This window comes from Triplophysa dalaica, chromosome 16, assembly GCF_015846415.1.
Source record: "Triplophysa dalaica isolate WHDGS20190420 chromosome 16, ASM1584641v1, whole genome shotgun sequence".
NCBI lineage: Eukaryota > Metazoa > Chordata > Actinopteri > Cypriniformes > Nemacheilidae > Triplophysa > Triplophysa dalaica.
The window spans coordinates 6,174,881-6,195,450 of record NC_079557.1 but is presented as its reverse complement, the minus strand read 5'-3'; the positions used below and the strand labels follow the sequence as shown (position 1 = coordinate 6,195,450).

General features: G+C 38.7%; 2 protein-coding genes across 4 annotated transcripts in view; one reads left to right on the top strand and one right to left on the bottom strand.

Moving 5' to 3' along the window:
- macrod1 (mono-ADP ribosylhydrolase 1) overlaps window positions 1-20,570 on the bottom strand; it is a 50,780-nt gene that overhangs the window by 22,845 nt on the left and 7,365 nt on the right. The window lies entirely within an intron of this gene.
- On the top strand, window positions 384-20,265 carry flrt1b (fibronectin leucine rich transmembrane protein 1b). Of its 2 annotated transcripts, XM_056769043.1 has the most exons (4): window positions 384-542; window positions 1,629-1,738; window positions 13,208-13,617; window positions 16,052-20,265. In XM_056769043.1, the coding sequence occupies exon 4, from the start codon at window positions 16,171-16,173 to the stop codon at window positions 18,319-18,321; it is 2,151 nt and encodes a 716-aa protein (XP_056625021.1). In that variant the 5' UTR covers window positions 384-542; window positions 1,629-1,738; window positions 13,208-13,617; window positions 16,052-16,170; the 3' UTR covers window positions 18,322-20,265. The 2 variants fall into 2 exon arrangements, with proteins under 2 accessions (XP_056625021.1, XP_056625020.1); XM_056769042.1 differs by lacking the exon at window positions 1,629-1,738.

Below are 20,570 nucleotides of genomic sequence, written 5' to 3'. Positions count from 1 at the left end.
ATAACCACAGTTTAAATAACTATGGTTACTGTATTTTGGACATTGTCTTTTTTATACAAATAAACGCACGTTGTTTTTCTATATATAAACCACGATTACTTTATATCATATTTATATTAGCCTACACATATTACAAAGATGGAATGAGTTTATAATGATAATTTATGCAATCATTCATCCTGATACACGTCTTTCACTTCGCTGTAAACCCACTTAAATTGTATGCATCTCAAAATATTGATATAACGTTTTAATGCTACTTTGACCGAAAAGTGGTCCAGGTTAAGATCCGTTAGGACGGTGATGAGATGAAGGGGTGGAGTGGCGCGAAGAGAGAGCGCGAGACGCATCGCTCTGAGTGACAGGAGAGAGAGAGGGAGACAGAGAGCGCGAGAGAGTCTGAGCGCGCGCGACAGTCACAGCGCGCCTGACTGAAGATTGAGGCGGTTAAAATACAAAAACCGTTGAAAATCGCGTTTCACAAAAGAAGAAAATAAACATTTCTCTGCGTTTTAACGAGGATGCCGTTTACCCGGATTAAGGTACGTTGCTCTACACAGTTCTTAATATGAGCTACTTGTTACAAACGGTCAGCCGGAGACGTCTGAGGTACATTTATGTTATGGTCTGGACACCGGAAACTCTGATTTTATGTGGTGTGTTTATGTTCTACTATAGATTATCATCGCTTTCGATAAAATATGAAGACATGATGTCCGAGTGCGTGTTCTTCTCATGTATTTGCTTTTAAAGCGCCTGTTTAATATGTCTCTCAGTCAGCAGCCACATACGATTTAAATGCAGGCGCTTTGAATTAAGCCCCTGGATTGGGAGTCTCAAGTCATTTATTTTAATGATCTGTGATTATAGCCGAGTCAATATGTATACTGCCAAAATGAGCTTGTTCGTTCATGTTGACTATTTAAATAATGAAAGCTATATAATCTGGAGAAGATTTGCATTTGTTTTGTACTTTCAAACCGGGTGCATGGCTTGTGCTTTAGCTCAGTAATGCATCAGTGTTTTTGCGCTTGTATTGCACTGTACTATAACTCGCTAAAATTGTCCAAAAGAGGACAAATAAACGGGATAGCACAGCTGCCTACTGTACAGCATCTACAGTAGGCACCTAAATCATTGGGTAATAAAAATGGCTTTTTATGGCATAGATTACAAACACAGTCTAAAAAGCACAGTTCAACATTTCTTGTGGGCTGCAAAGAACAGCATGCCCGAGTGATATTTGTCTTTTTACATTATTTTCTATTGAATTTATCTTTTGTTCTCTTCGATTGTTTCTTTTCTTGTTGTGTGTTGCATTAATTAAGTTTCTGCAATGTTCCCCTTTTTTCCGACTTCGTACATTTTTGGAACAGGAAGAGACCAACATCTGTGTAAAGAAAGACAGAGGCAAAGAGGGATTTGCAGTTTTGGGTTGAAGCTTATTTATAAAATCCAACGGCAGTCCTCCGAAAGTCTTAAGGGAAATAATCTTGATTTCTGAAAGTGCAGTTAGTCTTGAGAGAACGAGAGAGAATGTGTGTGCGCATATTAACATGGTGGCAACCCTTTTATATTTGATCACATTTCCTTATTTTATATCTTTTTCCCTGCCCTGTTGGTGACAGCCAAGAAACAGTGGGGGTTTTGTAGAGTCGCCAGCATGAGTCCATAGTCAAGCCAACACAGTGGGGCCTGTATGTAACAAACATGCTTCACACTGCATGAATCAAGTACAGTAAGGCCTACATCATGCACACATGCACACACATACACACACACACACACACACACAGGCCCAGCTACCCAATGTCAAATTTGGGACTGCAACAGAGAACCAGCAGCTCCACACTTACACTAATTTTCTTTAACATTTTACGTAAATACTTTGATTACATGGGAGCAAATCACTCACACACACACACACACACACATACATGTATCAAATCAATAAATGTCTTGCAGTGATCTAACACAGTCCATCTTGTGGCAACGCACATCATGTAGAATGAGACATCTGGGATTAGCACAGACCCAACTCCTCTCTGTGCAGGAGATTACATAGATTGTGAGTACATCAACTCTTAACACAGATTAACATGGTGGTCAAATGCAGTTGAGGGATGAGAGAAAGAGAAAAGAGCAGAAGGCTGAGAGCAATACAGCTCGGGAAGAGAAAATTCACAAGAGATTAAAGATGACTACTGCCAACTTTTCTGAAGAGTAAATATCGCATTTCTACTGCATATAGCCCCTGCTAAATTGAACATTGACACATTTGAACAATCGAAAATAAACAACTAATGTAAATTACAACATTTACATTTAATGAGCATAATACTGATATTTTAGCATTCATTTTACTGAAATACAAATGTCATCCATTTTAAAGGGATATTTCAGAGGCAAAACAAAATAACACCATGTTTTTATGTTCACCCTCAAGGTATCCTGTAACGGACTTTCTTATTTCACACGAATACAGTCAGAGTTACAATACCATTGATCCTTTTTCTTCAAAGCATTAAAATGGGAGTGAATTGTGGATGAGATTTTGAAGCTTCACAAAGTGCACCCATTGATCAAAGAACTGCTCGACACAGCACCACTGGGTTAAAAAAGGCCTTAACGAAACAATGCATTTGTTAAAAATAAATATCCATATTTACAGGGGCTGGGATAATATATTGGGCAATTCTTATGCTAAGTTTCTCAATGAATTACGGGTAAATGCCGCAACATCCAAGAGCCAGAGGGTGCTCATGCGCAGAAACTCCAGATATGAGAGTTGGAAACTCCAACTCTGGCGCAGAAACTCCAAATACTTAACAACCCAATCTCATAGTAATTTTAGATCGAGCAGTACTTCTACTGATCAAAGAGCTGTAGTTCATGAAAAAGCTGTGCATAAAACACAGAATCGAAGCCTTTGAAATATTAGCTATAGACAGCTATAATTAGTGTGAATCGCGATATATCATCCCAGCACTTATATTTACAACTTTATAAACGGTAATGTCTAACTCCGTTATCCCTCGGCTGTGCAAAGTTATAGTGACGATTCACTTCAAACGGCCTTTTTTAACACCGTGGGGCCGTCTCGAGCAGTTCTTTAATCGATGGATCCACTTTGTGAAGCTTCAAAATATCTTCCACAATTCACTCCAATTCTAAAGCTTGAAAGAAAAAGGATAAATGGTATTAAAACTCTGACTGTATTCGTCTGCAAGAAGAGAGTCATATACACTTAGGATGCCTTGAGGGTAAGTAAAACATGGTGAAATTTAGTTGAGCATCTGAAATATCCCTTTAAGAAATCAAATGCAAAGTTTTGAAAATTTAAATGATCTATATTTCCCAGGTCCAGACATTTGTTTTTGTTTTCACAGATATTTTTACAGAGACATTTTAAGCTGCATCTGCATACAGGGTTTTGGGAGATCAGTAGGCAACACCTCTAGCCGTTTTATAATTTACAGTTCTGTCTGTGAGACTGGCATTGGTCACTGGGGTCACTATGCAGTGGGCTGCATGATAAAATCAGAGTAATAGTATAAAATAAACCATTACTAAAGTATAAATGACTACTTTTTTCAACGTCCTTATTTTATATAATTTAAATGACACAAGAACACTAGGGCTGATATAGGTACACTACAGGTCATACAAATCAATTACAGTACACTGAAAAGATTCTCAGCAGTGGCAGGACACAAATGTACTCGGATGTATATAAATTAAAATAAGACAACCAGTTAGGGTTAGGAATCGAAAATCTATTCTGATCTGAAATCGAAATGCTAGGAATCGTATCGTAAGTAAAATGAAAAGGAATTGGATACTTGAAATTAAACTGAATTCCTCTTATCAATTCCTGTGTGCATATTTTCAGAAAAGTACATGCGTTGCGTGATCTGCTGATATCTCAATAAACAGCGGGTAAAATAAGTATTTGACACATCAGCATTTCTATCAGTAAGGGGATTTCTAAGTGGGCTATTGACACAATTTCCACCAGATGTAGCCATCAGGCAAATATTGAATTCATACAAAGAAATCAGAACATTTAAGTATACAAGTTCACTCAAAATAAATAAAGTGAAATGACACAGGGAATAAGTATTGAACACACTTTATTTAATTCTTGTAGAAAAGCCTTTGTTGGTGATTACAGCTTCTAGACGCCTCTTGTATGGAGAGACCAGTCGTCTGCATTGCTCAGGAGTGATTCTGGCCCATTCTTCCACACAAATGGTCTTTAAATCTTGAAGGTTCCTTGGGCCTCTTTTTTTAACTTTGATCTTCAGTTCTCTCCATAGATTTTCTATGGGATTTAGGTCAGGTGATTGACTGGGCCATTCACGCAGCTTGATTTTCGTTCTTTGAAACCACTTCATTGTGTCCTTGGCCTTGTGTTTGGGATCATTGTCTTGCTGAAATGTCCACCCTCTTTTCATTTTCAGCTTTCTGGTAGATGGCAGCAGATTTTTATCCAGAATGTCCCGGTATATTTCTCCATTCATCCTGCCTGCCTTCAATAATATGAAGTCTGCCAGTACCCCTTGCTGAAAAATAGCCCCAAACCATGATGTTTCCACCCCCAAACTTAACTGTTGGTATGGTGTTCTTGGGGTGGTGGGCAGTGCCATTTCTTCTCCAAACATGGTGTGTAGAATGACTGCCAAAAAGTTCAATTTTGCTTTCATCTGACCATACTATAGTCTCCCAATAATCCACAGGCTTCTCCAAATCCTCTTTCGCAAACTTTAACCGAGCCTCAACATGCTTTTTGTTCAATGGAGTCTTGCGTGGTGAGCGTGCATGGATGCCATGGCGGTTCAGTGCATTCTTATAGTTCTCTTTGAAACAACAGTACCTGCTGATGCAAGGTCTTCCTGAAGTTCTGCCCGAGTGGTTCTTGGCTCTTGGAGATCTCTCCTGATTATTCTTTGGACTCCTCGGACAGGGATCTTACGTGGAGCACCTGATCGTGGCCGGTTTATGGTGAACTGATGCGCTTTCCATTTCCGGATAATGGCCCCCACAGTGCTCACAGGAACATTCAGCATTCTGGAAATGCGCCTATAACCATTCCCATCAAAATGCTTTTCAACGATAAGATTACGAAGATCTACAGAGCGTTCTCTGCTTTTACCCATCATGAAGTCTTTCCTGTGTGCCTCCTAGGTAATGAGAAGACTTTATAGGCCATCAATTAGGACTAAAGCAGCTGATTTCAATTAGTACTGATAGGGGCCAGTGTTTCTCTCTCAATACTGACAGATTTCAGGTGATCTCCTGGCTTTCTATGCCATTTTGCACCTTGTTACCTTCATGTGTTCAATACTTATTCCCTGTGTCATTTCACTTTATTTATTATGACTGAACTTGTATACTTAAATGTTCTGATTTCTTTGTATGAATTCAATATTTGGTTTGATGGCTACATCTGGTGGAAATTTTGTGTCAATAGCCCACTTAGAAATCCCCTTACTGATAAAAATGCTGATGTGTCAAATAATTATTTTTCCCGCTGTATATTTATGAAAATAAACAATATTTTTACTATGGTAAGCATAGATTAACTAGTATTTGCATTTAAAAGAACAGGAACCACAAATTAACCTCTATTTTCATTCTACAACAGTTTAAACATTATGTAGTTCAACTCTGGTAATACACATAATAAGTAAAAATTCTGAAAAAAATGGTTCTATGAGTATATATACACAAAACGGTGCTCATAAATATACATATATATAGATATATATATGTATATATATATATATATATATATATATATATATATATATATTGCAAACAAGTCAAGAAGCAGGCTTAATATCCATACAGGTTAATTTCTAAATGTTTTAATTCAACTGTGGAATCAAAACTGGGAATCGATAAGAATCGAAATCGATAAGCAGAATCGTAATTGGAATCAATAAAGTTCAAACAATCCCCAACACTACAACAATTATATATTAAAGCACAGTTAACTATGTAAAAGTAACTGTGTTTCTAAGGATTTTTTGTTAAAGCCACACGAAAAGAGAAATGTGAGAGATTCCATTTTCTGATGAGTGATATGTGCCTGCCAGACATTAAGCATATCATGATCTAACTATTGACAAAAGATGCTAGAATACCATTATCAACATCTATTACACTCTATGGCAAACATCACACACAAATAAAAGTCATATTCTTCATACTCTAGCACTATATTCAGAACAGGAACACTCACTCAGTCTTTCAGTGTGGCATTAGAATGTCCATTCAATATTCAAGTACGTCTAAGACGCAATAACACAGTGTTTGCTCGTGTTTCTCAGCCAGCAGCTGCAATAATCCTACATTAGATTTCCCAGTCTCCCTAGCATTACCAAACACTTGTAATCTGGAGTTTTATCTCAGTACTCTCAACAAGGTTGCAACTGCCTTGCAACATATAAATACATCCATAAAGACGATCTGACTCAGCGAAATATTATGGTTTTAATCATTTGGAAAATTAGATCTGTTTTAATAACTCTGTCATGTACTAAAACCGGTATATACTGTAAGTGTTACACGTTTAAAATCCCCTATCAGTCTTTTTTATTCATGAGTAGCATGATTGAAAATGTGACAAAAATATTGCACTATATTAAACATAGATTTTATAATAGCACATTTAAATTCTGCAGCCCAGTGGCAGAAAGTCATTGTTTACAAAACATAAGTGACCTCAACCAAAGTACTTCTGGAAAACCAAAAATTTAACAAGGTTACGTCGACAATACTTTTTTCTTTAAATCTAGTTATGTAATCGACTCAAACAGAATTATGTACCTGTAAATTATTGTTTTATTACATGAATGATTCTCAGATTGAGAATGCACTGAGCTCCTAGTAATGTCCTTTTTTATAGACGGAAATGCAGACAGATTCGTCTTGCTGTCTAAAAAGGGTACAGCTCTCACACAACAATGAGTGTTTTTGTCTTATCCTCTGCCAGGCCAGGGTTGTCATAGACACAAGACCTACGTCAGTGCCGTTCATTAATCAATGTGGCCGTTTTGTGGTCATTGACACAAAGTAATTTTTTATTTCACTGGAATAAAACACGCTACTGTTAGACAGAGATATCTAGATGTGACTAGTCTGCCGTGAAACAGTCAAGAAAAGACAGCGTTGTCTGAGGAAAAGTATGATAGAGGAAATTGAGTCAGGGGCAGACAGAGTTTATAGGTAAATGGGTCTCAAAGAGTTGCCTGTATTGCTCTAAAAATCAATAAAATGGAGGCGATACGAACTAAGTGAATGTGGCACTGGATAATTGACATGGTCTGAAAGCAGCCTGAAAAGCTGTATTTTTTATTCAATGCAAAACCAGTTCTTATTTCTCACTTGTGAACTTGGCTTTGATAATGCGACTAGTTTTGAAGTTCAGCTTAATTTTAGCATGTGGCAGCTTGAGCTGAGAGGTTAATTAAGTGAATCCTGGCATACAACACCACACATCACTTGTGCGTTATGTCATAAATGACGTGCACGCATGTGGACCACACTTTGATTAAAAGCATGTACATTTAAAGCCTGCAGAATGGATTGAAATTACATAGCTTATCAAACCCAAACACATGCCTGTTAAATCGTTACAACTCATTTATAATTTACACGCAGAGAGACCCATTCAACCAGAGTTGCAACTTTTTATATTTATGCTCAGTTACTTTATAATCAAAGTGATACTGTGTACTGTGTAAGGAATGCACAAATGCATGCGTGCACAGCACGATGCCTTGCTGTTTGGCTCTAAATGAGCTATAAAAAAAAACAAATGCTCAGGCCTGCCATGGGACACCAAAGACAGTTCAGCTTAGCAGAGATCTCTTCAAAACATGGTTCGTTTCACTCCCTGCTTTGTGATTGCGTTTGCTGAACATGTGGGCAACTTTGTTCACTGACCTAAATGCATGAATAGTCTTTATATAAAAATTGCAACTTTCTGTTCAGCACATAGTGGGGGCTGCTTATTATGATATTTGTTCGCTCTTCCAAATGTAAAAGGCTGATAAGAGAAATTTACCCACATTAAGCCAAATTCACACATTCATTTTTTCTACCGCACACTCTTGTGGAGTGTTTGTGTTTGATGTTCACAAGCACAGACTGAGGGATGGCAAGAGGTATGATTGGATTGTTTTGTGTGTCTGCACGCTAGAAGACAGAAAGGGAGAGCGGTGAAGTACCAACCGCTTAAATTGTCTGCTTACTTCCAGCGACTGCATCATTAACAGAGATACTAGGGGTGTGAGGGAAAGAGAAGCAGGGAGCAAAAGGGGAAATAGGAGTGAAATGGTCACGCAAGAGAGGAATATTATTTGAAGGCGAATGGGAGCTAGTTAAAATGCATCGATGTAACTCCACCAGACAGTGATTTAGGTATGTCAGTGTTCATGCATAATTCTAATAAAAGCCCATCTCATCCAGCCTTAAGGGTAATTGTTCGCTGGCACAAATATATTTTTTATTTTTACTAAAACCACTAAAGCGAGGGAGATGTGAAAAACAGAATAAACAAATAATATACACAAATGAGTATAAAATAGATTGTGGGACAAAATATGAAGAAGAAACATGGCTGGAGGTAGTGACAGTGACACATTTCTATCATACATTTATTACACAGATGAGATAATCACCTTAAGGGAAGTAAACAATACCAGACAATATCACAAATGTAGCTCAGCAAGCTCTACTCGTCCTTGGACATGTTGAATGGCGGCAAGGTCAGGTCATCATGTCATTCAATGGTCCAAGTAACTGTTAAAAATTTGATGTATTTTAAATATAGTGTTTTATATTATATATTTTTGAGAACATTAATTAGGAAAGGAGGAAAAATCCTCAACAGGACTAGTTGAATAAAATGTAGTTTAGCATTTACCCGTTCATTAGGGACATGAACGTAAGAGTGGCGGAATTCAGGCAGAAAATGAAAAAGCATCAATTATATCAGTGGCAAAAAACTGCATACAATTTAATGGTCTGTTTTTACGTAGTAGTGTTCTGTAAAAATAAGAGACATTTTTAACCACAGACAGACAGACAACGGACTGGAAATTATTCCTGGCTATGTCTAAATGTGTTTAATCGATGAGGTGACTGGAATCATAAACATTCAATTTGCTACATTCAGGCAATGCTGAAAAACAAACTGAATGCAAGTGTATACTTATCATCTAGCCAAAATGGTCTATTAAACGTAAGTGTCAAGCACATTAATTCTTGTCTATTAAAATGATTTTATAGGAGATGATTGCTTAGCCGCACATCTGTCTATAAAGCGTGTACTGAGACTCGTGTACTGAGACTGAGTTTATATGAGCTGTATAGCGTTTGATTAGCATGTTGCAGGTGCAGTTGTACAAATCAGAAGACACCGTGAAATGGTTTCACCATGCTGCTACATTTAGCTCTATCGCGATTTAGAAAAGTTAAATAAACCACACACATTCTCCATTTAGTCCTTTCTTCAGTCCATTCATGTATCTTCCTGGAACCTCTTGAATACCTTCATGCTGTTTCTTAGTTAATAAATGTCACTCAGAAAGCATCACTAAAAATTAAAAGAGACATCTGAATCACACAGAAGAATACCTTGCTGTTTTAATGTTACGTTAAAACCAGCAACTGAACAGTATAACATTTTATGCCCTTGTATGTCAAGATTAATTGAATGCCCTCGTGTACTCCTCTCAAGCTACAACTTTCTCTATCTTTTATTCATACATCCTAGTCACATTTGTTCCTATAATGCAACCAGCCCAAAGAGCAGTGCTGTACGTTAACTGTTTTTGCACATAGCACTGCACCGGTGCCACAGACGCTTAAAGTTTTGTAGCACAGGCCAAATAGTTGTAGCACTCGATAAAAAGTACAGTTCACTACATAAATATGCAGGTAAATGACAAAGGACATTAATGTTACATACAGATGGATAAATAAAGGGCATGTCATTTTTAGTTTTTCCCAGATTTGTTTTCTCCTTTTTAATTTTTCGGAGTTCTGTTTTTTCAATGTTTTGCTATACAATAGTTAATACATTTGTCCATAAAAATCTGTATCATACTATAACATTTATAATATTGTATTCTTGGGTTCTACAGTATTGTTTAAACTTACACTGTACAGTCCTGCCTATAGGAAAGATGGCTTATCTGTGTAATGCTTTTAATTACAGGTAGGCCTTGAGGTTTTGTATCACATACATTGAAGGATTCTTAGTTACCTCAATGCTATAGGCCACTCTATTCCCAAGCACCTTTAGTGCATCTTTATTAAATTCACAAGCCACTGGCTTTGTTCAGTGCATCAACACTGAATATTATAAGCACATAAATCAGTATAGGCATTTATGCATTAATGGTTCACAAATTACAGTAAATGCACTGGTGAACATCCAAGAGGATAGAAGCCAAAATATACAGAGCACGTCAAAACAAGAGAAAGAAGCTCATGGGAAAATTGGGAGAAACATGATGTTTTCCTGCTTTCCTCATCCATGCATCCCTGTCACACTTACCCCTTATCCCCACGTCTCCCTCTCTTTGCTCCTGCTTGTTCATACTAAAAGGCTGCAGTGTGTGGGTGTGTGTTGAGAGGCCGGTCACATCCCTGCGTCTCTTGCCATTTTCGCTCCCGTTGCTGAATTACCCCTGATTACCTTTAGCTAATTATCATCAGATCTTAGAGAGCGAAACACACACACATTACTATTCAGCACGACATAGACACTGACGGTAGAAGATCTGAAACATCACTGGACCGTGATCGGTACCTTTATAGGCACATCTCATCAAGGTGTTTGTACTTCACTGTCAAAACATCTCTGTGTACCAATTATATTTTTTTTCTTGCGTTTCTGAATAGTACATAATTACGAGTAGACTGTGAAATGAATTAGACTGCTTCCCGAAAAGAAGCTTTGGAGCATCATTAGCGCAAGACGGGTCTGTCGTTTCATGAACACAGCAACCGTTGAACGTTCATAGAATATTCTAAAAGACCCGCACTCATTGAATGCACAGTTGCATTGATGAAACTATTTTGAAACAGAACTGGACTACGGACTATCAGTACAACATTGTAGCCTGCAGGCCTTGAGCCCTAGTTTCACAGGCATGTGCTGATATGGGAGCTGAAAAATATCCTGACAAGTATGCCCCGCGGCCAATGCTCTGCTATTACGATGCCTAGCTTTGTAGCCCTAATGTAAGTATCATATGCGTGCGTGCACAGTCGCTGTTCAGTAAAACACCACAATTCTCGAGGGCTCTGTAACAATCATGTCATATTAACCGAAGTTAGTGCTCTTATGTGCAAGCCATCAGACGATTACATAAAGCTCCCCATTTATTTACATTGTTAGCCAGCCAATACAACAACACTATTCATCAATGCCTGTCATGAATTAATAATGAACTGGATTTGCTAGGAAATAATTATTTCATGATGTACTTGAGTAATATTTTATGACAAAGCTGTGGGATGGACGAGATAGACCATTAAGATTTCATGGTCCTTCATGATCCTAAGACAAAAGCTCAGCGAGAGTGACTATGTAGGTTTATGTATCCGTCTTTATATCAGTGCTGTGAATTCATGTTATTGTGGATTTAAACCCTACTTGGCCTGACAGTCATTTCTGCCTCCAAATTTGATTCCAATTGGTTCATCAATCTTCCTTCTTTCTTCCACTCCTCCATCTGCCTCTCTCTCTTTTCCATTCTCTCTCCCTCGCTCAGCAAATGAGAATTTGAAAAGCAGAGATGGGTAGGTTACGTGCACAGGATGGTAAAATGTTCGACACAGGCTCACACACATATGCATACGCACAACATGTTTACCCTTATATATGCAGGGACATGCGTGTGGGGCACTGATGCGCACACAGGGTGACAGATGTGTCACCCACAGTCGCCATTTTAATTTGGAGGCATCTGTACCATCAGCAATATTAACAAACCAGGAGCAGTGGATTAGCACTGTACCTCACTCCTGGCAAACATTATTACTGTCTATTTTCAGCATTTACTCAAGCACGCTTGGTGGCGATGGAGGTCAGTGTGAGCATGCCAGCACCACAGATCTAACCGCTTATCATCTTCCATCATAATCCCTTCCCTAATGTGACTGTCCCATTACACCACTCAAGAGAGAAGGCAGAGTGAGAAAGGTGACCAGTGAAGGGCGACAGACTGTGCGGTTTTCGGTTTTTATACTTACCAGACATTTAATGCATCTGTCTACATAGCCGTTTTGTTTTTTATTATCTGCATGTATTGATTTGCAAAAATCCTCCTATATGTCCATTGATTTTAATTAGCCTTCTTTGTCCTTATTACTCCTCCTCTGCTCAATTCCCTTTACATTAGCCTTGCGCCTTGGAAATGCTCCCTGTCTCCTCACACACATGCTACTATGACTCTCTGCTGATCCATCTTCACCAGGCTGCTGCGTCCACATAGTGCATTAAATTTCTGCAATAATGTTTTTGATCACTCCCAATATCTGACTGGACCGTGAAAAAGCAATTAGACTGGGAGTCAGTGGGACCCAGAGGAGACTTTCAACATCACAAACACAAATCAACCATGTCAGGCCTGGGAATTTAAACAGATTCAGCTCACTATGATACAAAGAGAGTTAGCAGTTGCTGGTTCAGTGGCTGAATCCCTTAGGAGCAGTTCTAGTAAACATAAACAACAAATGCTAAATGTGAAATTCTAAATATATGACAATAATGTGCACATCATTTCAAAATCACACAAAAAATCAAGCATAGGTTAGCATGAAAAATTATTAGTCTGTCTAGAAAAACGAATACAATACAGCGGAATGAGTGGAGGTGGATGCCGTCATTTGTTGCTCTTCCTCAGTCTTGTCAACAATATGACCCACTTTGCAACAATCTATGTGTGCGAGACTTCATTTTTGTTGGGGCTATGGCTTGAAGCCGTCAGTAAAAGAGATTTTCCACTTAATTCTGCAGACTGAACTTCGACTTTGCCATTTTCAGAGCTGACATTCTTTGAAATACAGTTCTTTTTAGGTCGGGCCAAGTTTAAAGAGAAATAACACACTGTGAATATAAAAGTATTTTATCCTGGCCAGGCACTCCTATTCACTAAAAATGTTACCTTGGTTTTCTTCACAGGTGACATGGTCTCAAAGATGAGGGGAAACAACATTCCTGTGTTAAGCCGGTCGAGAAAACACCATCAACATGATCTCAACTTTGATGGACACACTACAGCTTGAATACACATCATCAGCTCGGATATACTGTGGCTGTGAGGGAGCGGTGCTGGTTGCCTTTGTTGACTAAGACTGGAAAGATTCTCAAGGTTCTTCTGGCAGATGTTATGCTTCTTTCAGTGCCTACAACCCATGGGAGTCTTACCATAAAAAGCTGCAATTTCTATCGGTTACTAACACCAAAGGACGTAGAGACTTGTGAGCCCTTTATCAATTTCCAGAATCAAAAGAGCAGGTGAAATCGCTCAAAATCAGACTGCTCACATCTACACGACAAAGCGTAGGACAATGTGGTATACTCACTAGACGGTAAGAACAGTTATTAAGTTCTGCTTTAAAAATATCCAAAACAAAATTGCTTGCCGTATATTGCAGTGCTTCAATAACAAAAATTCCCCTTCGACTATGATGCTGTTTGCCTATGCCTTAATAAAAAAATAAGAGATAGAGTTTTGTGCCGATAGATGAAAGTGGAGGGTGCAGCGGAAATTCAACTTCTGAACTCAAGCACACACCACAAAAAAAGAAAAGAGATAAAGACTTAAGGAGGATAAAAAGCAGTTTTATGCAGAATGAAAATGCAGGATTTATACAGGAGGATCAGCAGGATATAGAGGAAAAGAAAAAAAAATACGATTAAAGAAGAGTATAAGAACAGATTATAAGAGATTACAGACGCACAGTGGGCGGTTATGGAGATGACCAGGATGAAAACATCCTTCAGTGCTTAGAAGCATTTGACTGAAGGAGCCAGTGAGATGGAAATAGACCAGAGCTGTAGAACAGAGAACATGTAATGCTATCCTGTCTACATACAAATTTTTGTCATTCAAACTATGGTGCAAGATAGAGACAGACAGCATCTCGCTCCCAGTCTGCCTTCTAAAAGCAAACTTGTGTACAAGTTGTTTTACACAACGCATCCTTTCCTTTCATAAATATTACTTTCTATAGTCCCACACACATACCAAATGCAATGCACAATCACGTAACACACACACCGTTGTTTTATTTCGCTGGCCTCAGCTAAATGGATTATGATGAAAAGAAATGGCCGTAGCATAAAGGCACATTATATTAGATATTCAAAAGAGTGGCTTTTTGCCATTTTCTTTTTTTCTCCTTTCTCTCCTTTGTGAGAATACACTGGCAGGCCTGAGAGACAGCTGATTTTTTCTAAATGTATCCAAATGTATACACACTGGGAGAGCCATTAAATATGACATTTAAATTGCTCCCATTTTCAACGCACCTCATTTAAAAAGACAGACAGATAAGGAGAAAGTCAAAGTGGGAACAATGATATCAGATTTTTTAAAACCCTAAAAATAAATAAAATTGGTTTTGTAATTTTTTTTGAACATTTATTGCCTGTTGCCTGTAGTCAAAGCATGCAAGACACACACGAATAAAAACAAACAAATACAATTATTGTTTGTTTTATTACGAATAAAAAGGAATTATTTGTTCAGTTTTCTCTTTTTCTAAGCCATATTATTCAGATTTGCATGAGAACAAGCTTTCTGTTTAAGGGTTTGTTTTGCATGTAGTCGCTGTCTAAGGTAACAACGTCTGTAACCAAGGGGCAGGCAACGAACTCCCATCTGGCCTGGCCTGCAACACAAACAACCTTGAGTCCAATCCCATGGGATGATAGACAGCAAAAAAAAAAAGAATGAGGCCCCAGCAGAGAGAGATGCATATAAACCCATCATAAACAAACACTTAGAAAGCAAAATGAGGCATTTTGGTTAAGTGAGATAGTGATGTACACAAATTTTATAACACAAAGGATTATGATATAATATTTCCCTTTCCTTAAAAAAGAGAATTTTAGGAAATGTGAAATGACACATTGTAAAAATACAATTATATTTGACAAGCTATTCAAAAATCAGTTGGTGAATGCATACATTTCCTGTTTGGTACTATTTAAATCTGAGACAGGTTTTCAACTAAAATATATTCAAAATATTCATTCTCTTCCTTCCACTATTTTAGATTGATAAGAGTCACTGAGAACACATAAACACAATTCTATAGGCCTTCTAGTCAATGACTGGGTAAACAGTGAAATCTCTGTTGGGCATTTCACGTAGTTTCTCTGAATAATTCATGCTATTTTGAAAACAATAACAAGCAAGAAACAGCATCCATTATGCATGTCAATTTGTTGTAAATCTCCGTGCTTTTCATCAAAATCTCAATTGCAAATCAGACAGAAAATGAGAGCTCCAGCTCACCCTTCTTTGAACCCTTATAAAACCTGGGCTAAAATTAAACCAGTGATTTATTCAAACTCTTTTCCCCGAATCACATGAATTCTAACATGACTTAATGTCAATCCAGAAATAAATCTGTAATTGTTTCTTAAATGTCAGTCATATTTAATATATTCAGAGTGACCACCTCACACCTGCGATTATCAATGTTTCATGCAGCAATGTAATAGTTACATTCACCTCTTCATATTTTCTGCACACCATTTAACCTACATCCATTTGCCTTTATTTTCAGGCTTTTTATATTCTAATTTTTCAGCCTTATGCCTGTGATATATACAGTAAGCCATTCAGGCTGACTTAGTTCTGTGCTTTAACTTACAAATGTCTCAAATTACCTATAACGTATGATGTTTTGTCAAATTTAAGCAGTACACAATATTACAGTACATGACCCTAAACCAATGTACTAACGTTTCATATACAAAATTTCTCATACACTTTTTTTATTGTTTCCACAGAGCTTGTGACTGGAAGCAAAAAACAGGACAAGAAAAGACCTGTGTTCCCCATCACTGGATTTTTTGGAAATTAATTTAAATTGACTCACCAAAAGGAGTGGGCTACACTGCCTGGAACTATGGCCACAGAGAGCCTTATTGAACTCCGCGATTGGTTGTTCCTACTTCTACTGTGCCTGACGTTATTGGTGGAAGTCCTCGAGTTTGCCGCAGCAACGGCGGCTGCCGCCGAGGCAGCTCTCGGAGAGGCCGAGCTTCAGGGTGAAGTGCCATGTCCCTCCACTTGCAGGTGTGATGATGGCTTCATTTACTGCAATGACCGAGGCTTAAGTATCATCCCTCCGTTACCATTAACTGCAGCTGTGCTCTATTTTCAAAACAACCGAATAGACAACGCTGGGCTACCAACATCTTTAGAGCAACGAATGACCGTCAGAGTAGTCTACCTTTATGATAATGAACTTGACGATTTTCCGACACATCTGCCTCCATCGTTACGGGAACTCCACCTACAGGACAACAACATACGAACTTTACCTCGCTCTGCTCTTGCACGTCTCCCCTTGCTGGAGAAGCTTCACATGGATGACAATTCGGTTTCCACCGTAAGCATAGAAGACAAAGCATTTGCCAACAATCCAAGGCTGCGACTTCTTTTCTTGTCACGTAACCACCTCTCTAGTATACCATCAGGGCTGCCAGCATCACTTGAGGAACTAAGGCTGGATGACAATCGAATTTCAACTATCCCAACACACGCATTTCGTGGACTTTCCTCTCTAAGACGTCTCTTTCTTGATGGAAATCTGCTGGCAAATCAACGAATCGCAGATGACACGTTCTCAAGGCTGTCCAACCTAACCGAGCTCTCTCTGGTTCGTAACTCACTCCAGGCCCCGCCCTTAAACCTTCCGAGCATGCATCTTCTTCGTCTCTATCTACAAGACAACGCCATAGCCCACATACCACGAGGTGCCCTGGATGGCATGCGAAGACTACAGAAACTAGATATATCAGGCAACAATTTAACAACTCTTCCAAAAGGTTTGTTCAAAGACCTGGACAGCCTTTCGCAGTTACTTGTTCGAGGGAACCCGTGGTACTGTGGCTGTAACCTCCGTTGGCTATACGACTGGTTGTATGAGCGAGGTACATCAGTGACTGTAAGAGGTTTAACCTGTCATGGACCAGAGAGAGTAAGAGGCATGACACTACGGGACCTTAGCAGCCATTTAGACGATTGTGAGATCAGCGTAGACAACGCTGGAGGGATGGTTGGAAATGATGCAGCAAAAAAAGACACAGGCAGTTTTCCAACACAAGCACCAGCAACAACAACGCCCCCGCTTCCCCAAGGGTCGCTTTTCACTCTCAGGTCCAGACGGCCGGGACACAAGTATTCTGATATAGGACAGGATGGTCTTGGCGGAAGCGGCTCTGTGGCTAAATCATTATTAATAAGTGTGAAACCACTCACACCAGAGACAGTACACGTTACCTGGCAGGCTACACACCTTGTTCCCTCCTTCAGGCTTTCCTGGCTGCGACTAGGAAACAGTCCTGCGATGGGGTCAATCACAGAGACGCTTGTGCCAGGGGATCGACGGGAGTATTTACTCACACAATTGCATCCCCAGTCAACTTATATCATTTGCTTGGTGCCTCTTTCTGCAAACGAAGGTAGAAGAACTCCCTTCATTGCAGGAGGCGGCCTAAACATAAACATAAACACAAACTCAGAACACGAGCATCCCGCTTGTGCCAAAACAGAGACAGATCCGCTGGAACAGCCTATTACAGACCAGGAAAGTGATCGAGGAGCTGACCAATTATCAGCTTTACCGCTCGCTGGGATTATAGGAGGCGCAACAGCATTGGTCTCTTTGTTCTTAATTTTTGGCATCTTCTGTTGGTATGGACACCGCGCAGGGTACCTTGCACCAGGTGACCATTCCATATACGGAAGGGACGTTGTGGCATCGCGAGGTGCTGGCAAACATTACGATGACTATGTAGAATCTGGAACTATAAAAGACACTTCAATATTGGAGATCAGGGCACACGGTTTTCAAATGACACCGATGTCTGCCCAACAGCCTTTGCAGCCCAAGGCAAAAGTTGAGGATATGACATACATCCATACTATTTTTCCCTCTAATAATACAACTCTTTATAGGAGCACTCTCAACCACACTGGAAATCCAGGTTATGGAACAAACAGAGGGTATAGAGAAGGGGGAATACCAGACATAGATTACTCATACACGTGATAGCCTTTTATAACCCCCTGCCTATTGTGTTCCTGTCTTCGGGTAATGCAGTTTGGTAAGGGTTCTTTTTCCCTAGGTTCCATAGTAGGGGTGTGCCGATTTTGTGGGGACTTTTTTTACTTATCACACTCATAATGTTATTACTGTATAGTGGAATTTATGTAGTTTGTTTTTTATCTAAATAACTATAGTTAACATAGCATGGTTATTAGTTGAAGGATTGGTGTAACATTAAAATTTGGATTTAGTCAATTTAATTGTAAAATGTATGCCACAGAATAAACATCAACAAAAATCATTCTACATAAAAGGATCAAAATTGAAAATTCTAAAGAAAAAATAAAATACCAGTCTACAAAAAGTCTCATAATTAATTTTAAAATGCAGTATGTGGATGGCATCATACTACAGACACAATACATTCATTACACAAAATGTTAACATGGTTAACCTTAAAAAGGATTCAGAAAAAGACGCCTGTTAAGTCCTCTTATTGTGAATGAAGCAGGTTTTCATTCGGCACACCCCTATTCCAAAGTACCCTTTTGTGCCTCCTTCACTCTATTTTCAAAACCTTGTTCTTTAAGGGCGAGACCAGTAAACATCTATTATAGTCAGAAAGTGCCAGGGATACCAGTCTTGGTGATGATGTTAACCAACATTCTGCTGACAATTGAAGCTGTTCATGCATCTTGGTACCAATGATTATGAGTTTCCTAAAACTAGCTCATATAAGGGTTAGCATGACCACGAGATTTGGGACCTGGTCAACATAGGTATAGTTTTACTATGTGGATTGTATCGTGTGTATATATGCACTGGGGAAATCTCATGCCTTTCCGTTTTGGGGATACTGACAGTAAGAAGTCTTTTCTTAAGGGTGATATTCAAATTCTACATTTCAGTTCACTCTCCTCCTTTTCGAGCTTTCCCTTTATTCTCTCTATTTCTTTTGCACGCAGCACGAGGACTTTGTTCCTGACCCAGGGAGCTGACTGTTGTGATAATGGTTTTGACAATGAAAGGCCTCAAATTGCTACTGGGTTTCTTTTCTTTTAATGAGAGTGAGAAAAGTGGGGGAGACAAAAGCAAGAGTAGGAGATGAAGGCAGGGAGAAAGGTTTCATGTTCATAAAAGAATAAAAAACAGACATTGAAAATCTTGTCTGCAAAAAAAAAGATTCCATTCATCACATGAAGGGGGTTTCAAAAACAACCAAACAATTTACAAAGCTCTGTAGGTTCACGTCAACAACAGACAACCGCATTTAAATGATGATATTTCCAGAATATATATCACGTCATCACACAAAAAAGAAAGCCGGATTTAAAGACAATCATAAGGGGGAACATCTAATTGATGAATCAATCCAAACTGACAGGCCAACATATATTAGCACTGAAGAAAAGCAGGCTAAAGGGGAAGGGTTTAATAGAGAACATAACAGTCTTTTGGGGAATATCATGAGCACCAGATTCATCAAAGTAGGTCACAAACGGTCACATTACACATATATGTGTCAGCTCATTACAATGTTTGTGTGTAAAACACTGCACGTGTCTATACCCCTGAGGTGCAGGAAAACAGAAATCAGGGATTAGTAAAAATTTAACACTGTGACTGCATCTTGTGTGTGGCCTATAAAGGGAGAGAGAGAACAAAGGTCTTTAACCGATTAAAGACAATCCATTTTTTTCACGCTCTGACTCTGACGCATTAGCCTGGAGAGTTGAAAAGTAGGAACGCTGAAAGAATATCTGTACCGGATCTGAGATTTCCAGCCTTTTGTGATGCATTTTAAAAGTGAACTATTCAAAGAAATAGTACATGTAAATTACTTCTTTCTCTGGTTCTAGATATGGAATACCATCATGATGGATAGTAAATAAAGCTTGTTATCTTTTTCATTGATGTATGTACGATTAAAAGTTGTGATGAAACGCATTATTGATGTGTACCTAGTTAATGAGATGAGATGTAGAATATATAATCCATAATCGGAGGTTAATGTCAAATCTCTTTATCAGGTTATAAGGACATTATGAACTTGCACTTATGGATTTGGCAGAAGCTCTTATCCAAAGCGATTTACAGTGAATTCCAGTGTGTTCCCTGGGACTCAAACCCACAGCCTATGCGCTTATAACACAATGTCCTGCCAATTGAGCCGCGGGAATTAAATAATTCATAGAAAATGTATACGGTTACATTGTATATGACACACACAACTGTTGGTAGAGTGAATAAGA